At 44.3% G+C, this 17,577-nt stretch overlaps 2 protein-coding genes across 4 annotated transcripts in view; one reads left to right on the forward strand and one right to left on the reverse strand.

The window, feature by feature from the left end:
• plcd3a (phospholipase C, delta 3a) overlaps positions 1-11,798 on the reverse strand; it is a 68,585-nt gene extending 56,787 nt beyond the window's left edge. The window contains exons 1-2 of one of the 3 annotated variants that reach the window (XM_034190229.1): positions 11,693-11,798; positions 8,092-8,171 (exon numbers count right to left, since the gene is read on the reverse strand). Coding sequence is in view for 1 of the 3 variants with exons in the window: in XM_034190226.1 (XP_034046117.1) it covers positions 8,092-8,182 (91 nt within the window). In the remaining 2 variants the exon portion in view is untranslated. Of the gene's footprint in view, positions 1-8,091; positions 8,226-8,259; positions 8,457-11,682 lie in introns of those variants that run through there. The other 2 variants (XM_034190228.1, XM_034190226.1) reach the window with 2 other exon arrangements.
• A 2,840-nt stretch (positions 11,799-14,638) lies between these two features.
• On the forward strand, positions 14,639-16,465 carry hexim1 (HEXIM P-TEFb complex subunit 1). The gene has a single exon (XM_034190873.1). It carries the CDS (start codon positions 14,985-14,987, stop codon positions 15,996-15,998), a length of 1,014 nt encoding a protein of 337 aa, XP_034046764.1. The 5' UTR covers positions 14,639-14,984; the 3' UTR covers positions 15,999-16,465.
• The last annotated feature ends 1,112 nt before the right edge of the window (positions 16,466-17,577 follow it).

Here is a 17,577-nt window from a genome sequence, read left to right on the forward strand (position 1 = left end):
AAGCAGGAAGAAGAAGAAACTGTGAGGAGATAATAAACATTTCAGTGGATTCCAGAACACTGATTTCTCCAGGATGTATCAACACTGGAAGCAGCGGGGGCGCTTCCAAGCAGAGAGGACGCTCGGAATGAAAATAACCGCATCAGTTTGGTCCCTGAGATAAACAGAGTGTGTGGGGGCACGATGGACTCGGTCAATGAGCGGGTCCGTCACGTTACCGTCAGTAACGCCATAAAACCCACTCCAGGTTTCACCAGTTAGCCTTACAGAACTTGTGGGACATATGGGGTATCTTATGTGTGCATGTGTGTGTGTGTGTGATGGTGGTGGTGTGTGTGTGTGTGTGTGGGGGGGGGGGGGGGGGGGGGGGGGATAGTATCGCAGATTAGGGATGGAAATTGACCAGATTTTAATGGCTATCGATAACATTATCAGTTCTGCCTATGGGCCCGATCCTTTTTTGATTCCCTTATCAATTCCTGATCAATACGCTGTGTGGGAGGAATCAGACAGAGGTTTTCCTGGTTGCTACACACAGAGCAGGACGTCATGACTTCACATCTGACATCATGACACATAAGCTTGCAATGTGTATCTGTTGAAAAAACATGCTGTCATTGATTAGAGGAACTGAGAACATCTGACACAGTTTCATTGGACTGAGGGGGTGTTGGCTAAGCGGTTAAGTTCGCTTGAGTCCGGTGTGGAAGGGTCTTGGTTCAAGGCCACCCCTGCCCGTTCTCCATGTAATGTGGGTTTGTGTCAGGAAGGACAATGGGCCAAATGGTGACCCTGAGTCCAAAAGGGAATAGCTGAAGGGATTTACATATGGGGTTGTGTCAAAGTGGTTAAGTGCGCTTATTTCCAGTGTGGAAGGTTCCCAGGTGTCAGAGTGTTCTATGATGCATATCACAAAATGGCCGACGCACATCCAAAATGTCCTTGAACTATCTGATATCTACCTAACTTCTTTTCAAAATGGCTGACGTACAAAATGTCCTTGTATTTGGCACGACTATCTGATCCTTTTATAGCTGCATAATTGATAAAACCATCTGATATTTTTATAGCTCTCTAATTGATAAAACCCAAGTATTCGCATCTATTTGGACAGAATGATGGAACACTGATTTATTGTTTTGCATCGACATACATAAACACACATCCATAAAGACTAAGATTTTTACATAACAATCTGTAACGCGCTTATAACCAGCCTACTTCACTTTTGCAGCCAATCACATAACCACTGATTCACGACAGGATAAGGACCACCCACATGGGGCCGGCTAAGGCACAGAAATAAAAGTTAGAGTAGAAAGGAAAGCTGGGCTCTTTGTTCCAGATGTAGCATGTGATCTGGTCTAAGACCCCAGCACTGCAGATGACTCTCCGCATCAGTGTTTGAACTTTTTCAATACATCTAAACTTTGAAGTCCATTTCCTGTCCAATTCTTTCTGGGATCACTCACCATATAAAAGTTCCTAACACAGGTCAAGGCCACTCCTGCCCATTCTCCATGTAATGTGGACTTGCGTCATTTAAAGTAAAACTTTACTCATAAGTCCATTGGGGCGACTTACATTGTGATTGGCTATAAGTAAAATAAGCTGAATTGTTCTTCTTATTTTTGACCACGTTGGCATCTTATAACAATATTTGCAGTTATTCTTTAATATATTAATTTAAATATAAATGTTGGCACAGTGGGACGTGTCTGGACGTGTTCAGGCAGGTGCATTAAAAACTGGCCTTTCCTTTCCACGCAATTGCAGCCTCGTTGCTAATCACAGTCTCGGTGATCACTAAGGTTACTGTCAGTAACAGAGTCTGTGTTAGTTGTCTTTACCAAAGCCCAGATACCAGCTCCGCGCTGGACATGGCTCATGTTCCGTCCAGCAATCTGTCACAAGACCTGGCTAGCCGGGATTCTACACTTGTATAAAGATAGTGCTGTTGATGGGAGCCAAGCAATTACAATTACATGCTTTTTATTTCCCACAGCTGGCATTAAACGTTTACAGTCACAGCCCAGATCACGGACCCTCACCCCTGCTGATTAGTTCTTTATTTATTCAGAAACATTGCAGCACCCCGACCTGTTTTCAAATTCACAACCGCAGCGGGGAAGACATGTTTCCGCCCCGCAGGTCCCGCTGAAGCATTTGATGTGGATCATTAGTGAAGGAGTGACGGGGTGAGGGGTGGGGCTGGACTACAGGAACACCCTATTACAGTCAGGCGGACACCCCTCAACTCCCAGCACAAAATCTAAATGCATTCAAAAATAATGTTTATTGACTTGAGTTGTGGATCTTGGTCTTTCTGTCAGTACAGTGTTGGGTCACAAAATCATGACAACTCCTTTCCCAAGATGGCAGACGAATACAACACGTGAAGGAGCTCAGTGTCCGCGCTAGTGTTTATTCATCTCTGTGGGTCAGTGGATGTCAAAATCCAACCCCTCTTCCACGTCGTGACACCTGGGTAATGGATCAAGTAGGGGATTGCCTGTTGGGGTGAAATACGTTGGGACCTTGTGTGCCCGTAGTCCCTTCAGTAGCCATGAAGGTCCAACAGGAACCTGAAGATGAGATGACTAACAGGGTTCTGGTGAAACAAGATGTCCTCAACAGCAGAATAGGCTTGTAACTCAATGGCTGTGAAGGCGGATGAAGGCTGCAGCAGGTCCTCAGACCACGTTCATCTGGGATTTCCCACCCATTGGACCAGGATAAGGATCTGTCAAGGATCGCGTGTTTGTCGGCATGCAAGGACAAACAAACAAACCCACACACAGGCGTCTCTAGATCAACTTGACAAAGAGACCGTCTCTTGCTGTGATGGGTAAGTGCACAGTATGACATCACTAATCACAAGCACTGCAACAACAGCAACCGTAATCTTCTTCCTCTTTCGGTTGCTGCCATTAGGGGGCGCCACAGCAGATCAATTACCATCTCACCCTGTCCTCTGTATCTTCCTCTGTCACACTAACCACCTGCGTGTCCTCCCTCAGCACATCCATAAACCTCCTCTTTGGCCTCCCTCTTCTCCTCCTGCCTGGTGGCTCCATCCTCAGCATCCTTCTCTCTATATACCCTGGGTCCCTCCTCTGCACATGTCCAAACCATCTCAATGTCGCCTCTCTGACTTTGTCTCCAAACCGTCCCTCTGATATGTTCATTACTAATCCTGTCTAATGTCATCACTCCCAAAGAGAATCTCAACATCTTCAGCTCTGCCACCTGTCTTTTTATTAGTTAGTGCCACTGTCTCTATGTCGTACAACATAGCTGGTCTCCCTACTGTCTTGTAAACTTTCTCCTTCACTCTTGCAGATGTTCTTCGGTTAATTTTCATAAATTGGTAAAACTCAAATAGATTAGGTTTGTCCAATTTAAATTAACAAGTTGGTGAATATATTACTTCTTATGTTAATTTCACTTCAACAACTCTCATTTTTTTCCAGTGTGCCTGTGAAATGAAGATTCCAAGTATCAAGTATCAACTTGTCTTTATTAGCCCCTCAGGGGCAGTTTGTTGTGCAGCCAGCAGTAGAACACATTCATACATAAACATAAACATAACATGATCTTAAATACGGCATGAAAACTCACCAAACAGTAAACATAATAACACAATAATAACAAAACCTAGTTAAAAACCACCCAAATCTGTAAAATCAGTGATGGATACTGTTTGCTTTAACCCTGGATATCATGTGTGGCCTCTTAGTTTCACGTCCTCTATTCACCGGTGCAGCTCCGGGGTCAACAACACGACAGGACAACCTTGGACTGTCTCTGAAATCAAACAAAAACTTCCCCTGGGGACGTATCTGGCAACATGCATGCATTTATCCACGTGTGCCTGTCTGACGTTAATGTGGATGGTGTCATAAATAACAGTTCTCTCTCTCTCTCTCTCTCTGTGTCTCACATGCTGAACTCCTTACGCACATGTACCAAGACCTGTTTGAGTTGGTGTGCAAACAACAAGTGATTAAAAAAACAGCACATGTTGGAAGGAATAGGTCAAATATAAGGCACGGTGGCTTTACAACCATTTGACTGATTCGTGACGATGACGACACATGGCCTTAGGAAGACAGCAGTAGCGGGAAGCTCAAATATAGCGTCTGCAGTTGTGCGGCCCGATTTCAGGCACAAGGCCACAGTTTTGTCATTTGAACGGCAGCGAAGCATTGACAAGCCTCTGTGTAGTGCTAAAGGGTTCACCACAGTCTGATACTTTTAAAGCCACTGCAAGAACACAATGACCAGATTTGCTCAGGCGGGGTTTTTTTTTTTTTTGGGGGGGGGGGGGGGGGGTGTCTCAGTTCAGTGACTGCCAAAATAAACACGTGAAATCAAACAGTAAAAGAAAAGGGAAACTGGTTTGTTGCAAAATCACTTCTGAGAAAAACATACACCTGCAAGAATAGTTTGAAGCGTATTTTACGGTGAGGTTAAAGAAGCCGTGTGGGGTTTCTGGACAGTCAAGAGGGGATGTGTCAAAAGTAAGTAAGTCACTTGATTTGGCACAAGTTTTACACCAGATGCTCTTCCTAACGCAACTCCACATTACAGTGGTGGGGTTTGAATCGGGAACCTTCTGCACTGAAGTGCACTAACCACTTGGCCACCACCCCTGCAGGGGATGTGTCAAAAGAACCTTTAAAATTTCCCTCGAGGATGATCGAAACTCTGACCCTCCTCAGCGGGTCTCTATTTTAGATGAGGGGTGACCGTGAGCTTAAAGGATTTGTGGAAAGGGGCAGCAGCCTGTGAAGGAGTAGGCTGGGATCAAAATGAGGAGCCTGATTCATGCCATTTTCATCCACCACACCCACACACGGTTCGTTACGGCTATGTCTGAAGTGACATTATTAATCACATCTATTTCAGAATCCAGTGCTGTGCTGTCTTCTTTGAAATAAACCCGGTTTGGTGTTTGATGACTAATCGAGAAGACGGCGAGACACGCAGCAATCGAACAATTTAAAGCTGCAGTGTGTCGGATTTATTGCCATCTAGTGGTGAGGCTACAGATTGCATTATGCCGTCGCCAGTTCAGTTTTGTTTCATGTATTTTAATATTTAGACATGGGGGAGTTGTGTCCCTTTGCCTTCAGGGTTCCCAAACTAATTAACCACCACTTCTTAAACTGATGCAAATTATTGATTTAGTTAATACGGTTTAGTTAATAAGGTTTTTTAAAAAAGTTAAGTCAACTTTATTTGTCAATTCTGCAATGCATACACAGACATATTGAGAATTGAAATTCCATTACTCTCAGTCTCCCCAGACAATACAGAGTAAAAAAAAACAACAGTAGAATATAACACAATACTAAAATACCCTCGACTGTATGAAAATTGTGTTCTTTAGAATTTGCAGTTGTTTAATTAATTACTGTATTAAGATCCTATTGCCTTACATACAATTTGTACATGTTCAATAAAGCCCCGCTATCAATCAGTCAATCAAAAACAATATTTACATTTTAAGAGTGGAAGTTTTACAAATCAAGGAATATTTATAGATCACCCTCTGTGCATTTGCACTTATTAAAGAAACAAATTTAACTCTATAGGTTTGAGTTAGCGGAAGTTAGCATGCACGCTAACATCTGCAAAATGTCTTGTAAATGACTCCAGAGGTGTTATCAGTGTTGTGGGCTGGGGTGTTTGGCTGGCTTGGTTTTTGTTTTCTGTTTCTCCCACCAGGTGGTATGCATTCAGGACTGAGTGGCTGAACATTAGGACCTCACCCTGAACACCTGAGGCTTGTTTTCACATGCAGGTCATCAGGACTCACAGCTGTGGTGTATTTTGTCTTGATCAGAGATTGCTGCATTTAAACCTTGAATGCACAGTGTGTGATTGCCAGAGACTCGACCTTGTGAGCAGACGTGTGAGATCGACATCAGGAGAACAATCTCACCATCACGGACGCAGAGACCGCTCCAGGTTTGACGCCACAGTCTGTGAAGGAGGATTGGGTGAGGTCTCACGCTCTTCAGCACACTTCCTGAGGTAATTTGGTTTTGGTGACTTTTATGAAGTAATGACAGTGGATTTGGTGTCCCTCACACCTTGTGTTATTGAGCTGTCACGTTATGCTAATTGTCTGGTCAGCTTCTGCTGCAGTGGAGATTTGAACTGAGTTGTTCCGTGCCTGCAGGGTGAGAAGCTGATGTATAGATTTAAGCCAGGAAGTGTTTGCTGATTGCGTGCACCTTTGAGTTGTGTCTCTCTGTGTGGAGTTGGACTCACCTCATGTTTTCTTTCTTCACAGACTCGGTTTGTCGCGGCCACCTGGGGGGTGTCGGCGGGGTCCCTGGGTCCGAACTGCTGTGGCTCCGGACCGTTTGCGCTGTTGAGAGCGCGCCGTGTTTCCACCTCACCAGACCGCGGACTTTTTTAGTTGTTTAGCACTGCATCTCACTGAACCGTGCTCTGCTTATTTTATGCTGGGTCCTTTCAAACGCTGGGTCGGTGCTCTGACCGCGTCCGAAACATAACAATCAGGTTACAAAAACAGCATTTTCAGTTTTAGAAGTGTTTACTTCTCTGTAGCTTTTACATAATATATGACAAAGAGGATATATTTACACACAAACGAAACAGTTTTGCAGCTAGCTACCAGCCTGTGATGTCACCATGCTAACGTCTGCGAAATGTATTGCAAATAAGTTCAGAGGTCTTAATGGGTTCCAAAAACATTGTTTTCAGTTGTAGAAGTGTTTATTTCTCGCTAGCTTTTACATAATATATGAAAAACATGTATATGAACACAAAACTAAGTGATTTTGGAGAGACCAGCCTGTGACGTCACGGGGCAGCTCTACTCTGATTGGCTGTCACACCCACCACTCAAAAACAAAACTGAACAGATTGACACAGAATGTGATTTTTTAATCTCTTAAATAGGTCAAGGTTAGCCATTTTTAAACTTGCCCAAGGTCTGTGTCCCAAGAATGTTCCCTGTAAATTTGAAGGCTCTGGCAGTAACAGGACTGAACTTATCCTACGGACGGACGCAAAGAACCTTCGCAATACCCGATTTGATGGCCTTGGGTAAAAATGAATATGTAAATACAGTAGACTAGTTTGCAAAGTCTGTTATGCTTAGTTATCAAGTTACGAGGTAATCTGTATGTCCTAGAATCCAATGGATGTCCACGTTTTTTGAGCTTTACTTTGGGACAACTTTAACTTTTGACCCCTGTACGAACTGAAATTGACCTTTGTCACGTTCATAACATTATTTTTCCTCTGATTTAGTACATTTCTGTGCAGAAACTCTCTCCCTTTCTCTCTCCCTCTCTCTCACTGCCCCATTCACATATCTGGCTTGATCACCTTCTTAGCTTTCTTTTTTGTTTGCAAATAAATTCATACAAAATCCTTTCTGTGGGGTTGTGTGGAGGTATTGCCATCTTATTTGTGTTTAAGAACATAACCACTGGGAAACGAACAGAACATATGTTTTACTTCTACAATTTAGTAGATTTTGTGCAAAAACTCTTTCGTACTGACGTTCACACCTGCCCCTTATTTCCCATCAACCATCCAGCATGCAGGTCGACAGGATATTACGTGAAACACAAATGCTTTTTTGATTAGTTTAGTGCATCAAAGTTCACCAGATTTTAATCAGAATGCCCTCATTACATGCCTTTTTAATGTGGACACATACTGCACAAGATGCATTTATTGTTTCTGAGTTATTGTGTCATCCATCTGGAGGAGATGGATTCATTCACTCACTGTATACAAGCCTAGACTTCTTCAAACCATGATAATTGTGTTATATAACGGCATAATGCTAGAAATAGAAAACCACAGTATACAAAATGTTGTGAATATTACAGTAATATTACAGTGGCAGCGCAGACAATTCCACTGGACAGTTACTGGAAAGTTAAACACTGAATATCTTCATTTTTATTTTAAACTGGGTAGTAGAGCGCATGCCAAATACTACAGATCACTCCTCAGGTCAGATCTCCTAATTACAGTCAAAGATGAATATGGCGCATAACCGTGCGTAAAAATCTGGAGTGGTGACGAGCTCCTTACCGAGCTTCTTGATGGGATCCTGCGTCTTCGCGGCCGCGTTCCTCTTCTGTTCTCTGGGACTGGCGGCCGGTGACTTGCCCCTGCCCAACATGATGGAAAGAAACGGTGAAACAACTACACTAAATGGTAAATCTCGGGCTGGAGGTTTCTTCCCGCAAGCACCGGTTTGCGCTGTCCAGTAAAGATCCCGAAGCAGAGACAGAGAGGAGGAGACGACTGAGTGAAACGGTTATTCCTTTGCTACAAGTTAAAAAAAAAAAAAAAGTCCCTCCCCGGCGCTGGTCTCCATGCCTGCGCGTAATACGACTCCAAACAAGGCGCACTCTGTGCGCACTCCCACCTCTTCCTGAGCAACAAACCCAGACACTGATTTTATAAAGGTGGACAAAAATCTATGTGTCCACATCATATTTGCTGTAATAATATTTTTAATTTGGATCAAAAGCGACTCTTTGGCCCTCTGTGCTGTGTCGTGCGTTATTTGCCCCATCGCCTCATGAAAAACGTAAAGTGTCTGCTGAAAACCACATTGTTATGATTCTTTATTCATGCTGCAGGAATTTTTTCAAATACCTGCAACATCATTAAAGGGCTTGTTGTTCTTCTCCTCCCAAAATTAACAGTTTAAACACGTGGTTCCGTAAAACTTCCCACATACTCACTGAACGCCACTAAGTGTTGGCAGTTCTTTGCAGCCTGTTGATTATGCTGAAGTGTTCAATTTGTTTGACCAGGCTGAAGAACATCACAGGTACCAGGTGAGATACCCCATCACTGAACCTCTGAGTTTTACCCAGTGAATAATCACATTTGTCACAGTTGTGTTCTAGCTCACACAGACGGACTGGATGGTAGAATTGTGGAAACCAGTGGCTTCGGTGATTGTGTTGAGGAAATGCTGTGATTTTTGCAGAATCGATGGTGTCCTGAGTGTAGCAGTTGAGAAGCTGGGTGAGGAGTTGGAGTGTCTGGGTTTACAATGGTCCTGGACCAGACTAAGATCCAGGTTTAAATTTAACTTCCTGGACTGTTGAACTTGGAGACATTTATTTACCTTGGCAGTGATGTTCATATGTCTGGGTCCTCAGCCTTTGTGATCAAGAGATACCTTGGAAGAACTCGTGGAGTCATGAGGTCGTTGGACTCTAACCAGTGACCGAATGTGATGACGGGATGTCTTTGGTACAAGGTCTCTGCAGAAGATCCTTGGGCACTGTTGGAATGACTTTATATCAAACCAATGGTTATTTAGTGAAACTAAGATGAGGAGAACCACCTGCATTGTGAGGGGACATCAGCTGACCATACAGGGAATTCCTCTACACATGGCTGAACACAGGGGTGACACAGAGGACCCCAGAAACTGGAAAAGGCCAAGAGGATGCCCGCGTATCACCTGGCTGCCACAGATATGGCTACTTTCAAGATGTGGGGATGGACCCGTTGTCTGCTTGGTTCTGGATGCCAACTACCAAGAACTCATGGTGGTGCAGTAGGGCCTCCTCTCAGACCTGACCAGCTTAACCAAAATGTGTGTCTGAAACAGACAAACAGACAGTTTTTGATTTCCACTATGTGAATGGACTCCTAACTCTAAGACACGTCCACTGAGCCTGTTCATGCTTCTTCTTACTTATAAGGTTTTGAATAATCAGGTCCCATCTTATCTTAGGGACCTCATAGTACCATATCACCCCAATAGAGCACTTCGCTCTCAGACTGCAGGCTTACTTGTAGTTCCTAGGGTTTGTAAGAGTAGAATGGGAGGAAGAGCCTTCAGCTTTCAGGCTCCTCTCCTGTGGAACCAGCTCCCAATTCAGATCAGGGAGACAGACACCCTCTCTACTTTTAAGATTAGGCTTAAAACTTTCCTTTTTGCTAAAGCTTATAGTTAGGGCTGGATCAGGTGACCCTGAACCATCCCTTAGTTATGCTGCTATAGACTTAGACTGCTGGGGGGTTCCCATGATGCACTGAGTGTTTCTTTCTCTTTTTGCTCTGTATGCACCACTCTGCATTTAATCATTAGTGATTGATCTCTGCTCCCCTCCACAGCATGTCTTTTTCCTGGTTCTCTCCCTCAGCCCCAACCAGTCCCAGCAGAAGACTGCCCCTCCCTGAGCCTGGTTCTGCTGGAGGTTTCTTCCTGTTAAAAGGGAGTTTTTCCTTCCCACTGTCGCCAAGTGCTTGCTCACAGGGGGTCGTTTTGACCGTTGGGGTTTTTCCGTAATTATTGTATGGCTTTGCCTTACAATATAAAGCGCCTTGGGGCAACTGTTTGTTGTGATTTGGCGCTATATAAATAAAAGAGGAAAAAAGAAAACGAGATTCATGAAGTACACCTCATCAGAACCTCAGGTCATTTCCCCAGAATGCCACATGACAAAGGTTGTTGAACAAACTATCACATATCCATGTGACTAATGGGCTTCCCCAGTCTCTGAAGACAAAAAGTGTCCGTGGCTAACGGGACAAACTACACAGACACTAATATTAACCAAACTCCAAACCTGATCATAACCTACTCTAATCTTAACCATGCATGTTCTCCCAATGTTTGTGTGAGTTCCATCCGGTTTGTCTACGTGGGTCAGCCACTAAGGTAGGTTCCGACCCCTGTGACCCTACCTTAAATAAGCGGACCCCTTTAACCCTTTCATTCCTCTATAAAGAATAATCCTGTGCTGTGTTCGACACAAGATTATGCAATACCTGCCAACATCTGACAATACCAATGGGGGGCACCCATGCATGGCTGTGAGCGCCAATGTCGCTGAGCGTACCTAGGGGGTTCCGGGGCCTTGCTCAGATCCACACAACAGTGGGACTAATGGGCCACCCACACACACTCATGTGGGACACAGGACACGGGGATAAATACCAGGACTGCGCAGCGCTGGACAGTTGGCAGCTCTGTTAAGGGTGTAGTGTATATGTAAATATGAATTACGTGGACATTGAAGATGAGTATTTTTATTTCCAGAGAATCATAGAGCTGACTGTTTCTGCTATGATTAATGCACATACAATAGGCCCACATTTGAATAATTATTTTATGACATAAAATTTTACAAGTCACAGCTTCATGGTTTTGTTCAACAGAGAAGGAAATCCTTCTGTCTTCCACTCTGCCATGAAGCAGAATAACTGCCGATGCAACAGACAGCAGTTTCTGCGATTGCAGCCACAGAAGCCTTTTACTCCTTCAGCGTGGTCTGGGTGTCTTCCCTCACTTGCCACCTTTTTACACGTTCACTGTTTTTGAGAACTGCTCTCTGCAGATGGATTTATCACACAGCTCCATGCTGTTTGCATTTCATAATGACCCGACGTATATCAAGTCCAAGACATATTTGATGACTTGGAAATACTCGTGGATTCATCCTCTGAAGTGTCCAAATAAAACAGGCTGTAAAAATGATTGTGTTATATTAAATGGTGTCCATGCTTACGCATGCAGTTATTTGGGCTTTGATATATATTTTTATTTTATTTCACTGAGATTAAATGGCATAAAAGAAGAAAACAGAGAAGCCTTTTTTGACACCATAAATATAAGAACAACATTTTATTTTACACAGCATCACTGACCGTCACGTACGAAACGTTTTCTGCAGTGTGAGGTTACTGAGGATGCACTCAAATCCAGGTCCTTGGATCACTGACAGAGAGATCTATGACAACCGACGTCATATAAAAGGAGATATTGAAAAGAAAAAGCCATTGACAGGATCCATTAACTGGGATGCAGCGACCCCTGATGGTCATCAACAGTTAATGCCAATAACTCAACAACAACAATCACTCAAGGGTTTCTCCATCCAGATGTGTGCACACGTCGTCGACATCAAACACAATCAAATGACCCTCGTGGAAGAACGTGAACTGAACCTTTTGTGGCTCAGGTGCTCAAGGCAACACTGGCTGGAAACTTAAACTCTGCAGTGGAGTTATAATAGACAGAGAGAGAGTGGACATGCAGTTAGATAATCTGGAGCTGGTCCTAGAGGGTGGCACGCACACACACACACCAGCCATTATGGTAGGTTGGGTGGGGGCCCTCAAAGTGATCTATTCCTCCTATTTTAGTGCAGCTGATGTGTTTGCCTTTCACATGCATGCAGATGTTTGGTGGTCACATTATTTGGACTTTACCGACAAAGGTGCCCTGCCACGCTCCCACCAATATCGCCCATAAACTGCTCCAAAACATCATGAACCCATGCAACCATTTCTATCTCCTACCAACAACCAGGTTGGACACGGCGAGAGATTAAGTCGCGCCTGCTAATCCTTGCCCAGTCTGATCTGTGCAGGACCAGCTCCGGTTCTGTTGGCTGATTGTTTTTGTTTTTTTAGGAACTGCAGGAACCCTGAGCCAGATTTCTCAATCTCATTAGGTTTCATATTAACTTGGAACACGTCACCTCTTCTTCAAAGAATTCTCAGCTCAGCTTGCTGTTTGGCAGAGGTGAAACTGGGCCCTGCTTCTATTAGTAGAAACAGTAGGCCAGTGTTGTTTGGATTGGATTCACAGTGTTGATGTGCAGTGTTTGAAAGAGTCCCTACGAGGTCACGCACTCAAGTCTTCTCATTAATAGTAGTTTTTAATCAAGCTGCTGTGTGCACATACGCATAGTTTAGCACTTACCTCAAACTTTGTTTTAATAGCGTGCAATTAATCCATTTGTTTTGATTTATATGATTCTTTTAAAAGTGCAATAGCACATAAGTATACAAAATCAGTGTTACATTCAATGTGATAGCAAACATTTTCACATACTGGTTTACACAAAACAAAAAATGCATTCACCAATAATTTTCACTCAAATGAGCAGCAGTTGCATATAAAACGCAGACAGATTACTTTTCAGTTTGAAACCCAAGTATAGTTTCCGAGTAATCATCGATTTAAGAGAATATTTCAGAACTTAAATGAGGTTCTGCAAGAGGGCTACTGTCTACTTCCTGGAACTAAAGCATATAGCCAGGGTGCATGTCGCATCACAAACTTAAAAAATGGCGAGTTGTCATTTCGCATTTCTTTTTCTTTCCAGGCTGTATTCTATGTCGTAAGGATAAAATTTAATATTACATGGCCACAAGCGCCACAGGCGCGTGTAAACCTTTCTCTCCATGAATTAGATGGAGCCCGCTTAAACACATGGGCCTACTTGGCAACGCGCTAAACTTAGCGCCTGTTTTACGTGTGTTTATCCCGACATTTATTTGTATAGCACCGTTGACAGTTTGAGTCGACAGAAATTGCGGCCTTAAAAAAACAAAAAACGCTTGTTTTGTCAAAACTTCGACCAATTTTTTTATTCCACGAAACGACGAGCTAATTAGCGTTAGCCAGCCGGGCTAGCTTCGTGTAGCCATATTACGTCGTTAGCACTGATTGTGTCCCACGTGACGCTTTCGGACTTTTATTTGGTTTTGCTGTCGTTTAGTAATCGGTATGGCTTTATGTGTGAAGTGATTCGGTGTTTAACCGGGGCATTAACCGCTATCATATACTTGCTAACTAGCGTCAACGTTACGCTAACGTCCGCCAGCTAGCTTATCCTTAGCAATTAGACGACACAACAGTGCGAAAATATATATTAATAAATTTAAAAAAAAAAACACTGCGTATTTGATAATGGGTTACGCAGAAATGGTGACCGTTGATCAGCGCCGCTCGGTCCAGTAGCCGTAAGATTACTGAGCGACTGTGACCCACCCTTTTAACACGAAGGGCTAGAAGCAGCATTCGCAACGGCAGCCTGACAATAAATGCCGTTTGTTTACGCTCTGCTCACATTGCGAGCCTAACGTCGTATCACTCCGCACACCGCGCACACACTTTTTACAATTATTAGATGAATCAGAATTCAGTTACGCAGACTTTATGTGGATTCAAGATGAAAACATCGGCCCTCAAAATTTGCGGCATTCGGTTGTTTTGTTATATGAACAGCTGAAGCGGACTACTTTCACTAAGAGGTCTTTTATCACTTTTCCCAAAACACGGGAGGGTTTTGATGTTTTGTGAATATAGTTGTTGAACTCTTGGCCAGAGAGTAAAAGTCATTCTCTGTTATTAGGTTTATAATTTCTCAATTTTCGTCGTGTTTAGTGTTAACCATATTCTACCCTTTACAATTAGCATTAAATTCGTAACTTTTATGAGCGTCCCCTTCTTTTGTGGATAGTAGCGTCCCTACAACGCCCCGGACTACTTTCGTCTTGTGGCGAACGTACTTTTGATCGACTGCTGCGTAGTTCAATCAGAAAATACTTCAAGCTTAGCAACAGCAAAGTTGTCATCCTGCCCAATCAACAAACAGAGGGGCGGGCACTAGTTTGTTCACCATTCTCACACGCGATTGGCTTATACGCCTGTCTAACATCTTAGGTTCATGGGAGATGAAGTTTCGAGTGTGAATTTAACGCCTGTGCTCGGCGTAAATGAAAACTACGTTCCCCACAGTCCCGCGGGCGTTGCGAGAACTGGCACGCACACGGCAGGAGGCGGAGCCACTATATAAAGCAGAGCTCGCTCTTCTTATGCAGCATACTGGACACTGTGGAGAAGACGTAATGTAGTGTTTAGCTGCTGCGCGGTGCTAACAGCAGCGAAATAGTTAATGATAGCGACAGTTGCTCTGACGAGCTCTTGGAGGAGTAACAAGTGTTTACTGTTAAGAAGTTTACTTTTCATTACCGAGCGTTACTTTTTTCTTCTTCAAACGACAAATTAAATTTTGCCCGCCAAAGTTATTCAGGCAGTAGTTCAGTCAAATAAGCGTTTTTGAAGAACTTTTTTTTTTTTTTTTTTTTTTGCAGCATGAACATCATCTAAAATGCGCTGAAGTGGAGCCGGACCTCGCCTCCAGACAACAGCAGCAATGACAGAACCAGTGGAGCAGAGCCCCGAGCTGAAGCCTCCCGGCGGCCCTTCAGGTGGGAGCAGCAGCGGAGGAGCCGCGCCGGAGCATCTCCCCGCCAGCCGCCGTGCGGAGCCCCGCAACGGCGACAGGGGGCGACAGAGAGGCGATCAGCAGCAGCAGGCGGAGAATTGCGGAACAGAGATCAACACAGACAAGTTGTGGCGAATGAAAGGCCCACAGAGGGAGGTGTGCCCTGCTTCAGCAGCCGGAAACGAGCTCCCGATGGCTGCAGCCAAGGATGGTCAGCAGCAGCAACCCCGTGAGGACGGCCGGCTGGAGGGCGGCTGCGGCTTGGATGCGCGTCTGGGCAAGAAGAGGCACCGGCGCCGGACCACCAGGAAGAAGCGCCACTGGAAGCCTTACTTCAAACTTTCCTGGGAGGAGAAGAAAGCCCTGGACGAGAGAGAGACCGCGCGGGCTTCGCGGGTGAGAGAGGAGATGTTCGCCAAAGGGCTCCCCGTGGCCCCCTACAACACCACCCAGTTCCTGATGGACGAGCACGACCGGGAGGAGCCCGACCTGAACACCGAGACAGGGGTTAGGCGGCCGTCCGGGCTCGGCTGCCGCCTGGAGGACACGGGCAGCGAGGAGGACTTTAACGAGAACGAGGAGGAGGAGGAGGACGACGGCAGCGGCGGCGGAGGGAGCGACGGCATCGGTCGTCCCGGGAACGCCGGAGGGGAGTTTCTCCAGAGGGACTTTTCCGAGACCTACGAGAAGTACCACGTGGAGAGCCTGCAGAACATGACCAAGCAGGAACTGGTGCGGGAGTACCTGGAGCTGGAGAAGTGCATGTCACGGCTGGAGGAGGAGAACAACCGGCTGAGGCGCGCCGTGGAGCCCGGAGGTGTGACCGTGGAGAGCTCCCTGCTCCGCCTCCGGGAGCTGGAGAGGGAACTGGAGAGTCTCAGAGCCCAGAACACGGAGCTGCTCCTGCAGAACAAGGACAGGGGCCAGGCTGCTCCCAACTAACGGACACAAATCACGCAGGAGGGAAAATCATCCTGTTTAAAAAGAAAAGGTAAAACGTTGGACTACTACGTTTGTCTGTTTTTTTTAAGTGTCTTCAGTTTTGTGTAATCAGTTTGTCACATACCGTTCCTTTTCTATCTTGACTCTTCAGGCTCTCCTGTTCATTTATTTACAAGAAATGCACATATTTCAAAAAATCAGATTGTTTTTATATAAAAGAAAAAAGTGTATCTGACGACTCGAATATATTTTGTTTCCTGAACTTCTTAAGGCACCGATTCTCTTTTTTTTTAAAGAGAAACGTTGCATTTTCACCTAAAATTCAATAACAGATGACAGCTAAACCAGTCTAGCTTTACATCTTCTTTGTGTTTTTTTTTTTTTTTTTTTTCCAGAGGTAAATGATAAATGAGCCATTTAACAGTTTTGTTCAACATAACGGCGAATAAAACCTTAAATTCTGATTTAAAAAAGAAAACTGTCCTGTGTCCCATCAGCTCTGAGTGACATCACAAACTGGGTTGTTTGTTTTTTGAGATCTTGAAGTGTTCCACAGTGTTGAATAAACGGGGGGCTCGATCAAGGCTACATTTCTAGGTTATTACGCAAAGGAAATTTAGTTTGTTCCTCTTTTAAAATACTTGTGTACAAGTGTAGAAGTCTGTGGTCTACAAGAGCAAATTTTCCTGCAACAAAAAGTACTAGATGAGTTTCTAAAAGTTACTAAGTTAGAGTGACTAAAAATGTTATTGTTCTAACAGTCCATTCTTTTTTCCCCCTCTAGATTTGATTTGGGGGAGGGGGGATAAGTGTAAAGATATTTACAGATTGTATTTAATCATACGGGCAGTGGTTAGTGGTTAGCACAGTTGCCTCACAGCAAGAAGGTCATGGGATCAAATCCCACCTGTGGCCTTTCTGCGTGGGTTCTGTACAGGTGCTCCGGCTTCCTCCCCTATCCAATGACATGCAGTTTAGGTGGATTGGAAACTTTAAATTGTGTGTGAATGTTTGTTTGTCTATATGTGGTCCTGCAACAGACTGGCATCCTGTCCAGAGTATACACCACCTCACATCCTATGACTTTTAACTGGAGTAAGCGGTTGGATATATATGTATATATATATATATATATTCTTGACTTCATGCAAGAAAAAAATCTTTTTTTTTTTTTTTTGGTTTGTGATGGTGGGTTTCTACGATTGTGTTGCACCAGATTCAGGAAACTTGTAACTCCAGATAAATGTCCAAATGAAATATAAACACGACATCTGCGCATGTTCATGAGTGAATTGACATAACGCAACCATGACACAGAGTAAAGGTGTGCACGCCACCAAATGTATGCGAGATGTCCAATCAGAACACCGGGACCAGCTGCAGGCAGTGATTGGCAAACAAATAATGACTGCTGATAGTCATACTGTAATCAAGGTCTACCACTGGAGGAGATCGAGGGTAAGTCACGATAATGGAGATGAGCAAATTATTATGCATATATGAATTAGCTTTCCGGTGGGTTTCCTCCAGAGGTGCCTATTTAGAACGTTTGTTGCCCACATAGAAAGAATCAGACTGC

Source organism: Thalassophryne amazonica, chromosome 16 (genome assembly GCF_902500255.1).
Source record: "Thalassophryne amazonica chromosome 16, fThaAma1.1, whole genome shotgun sequence".
NCBI lineage: Eukaryota > Metazoa > Chordata > Actinopteri > Batrachoidiformes > Batrachoididae > Thalassophryne > Thalassophryne amazonica.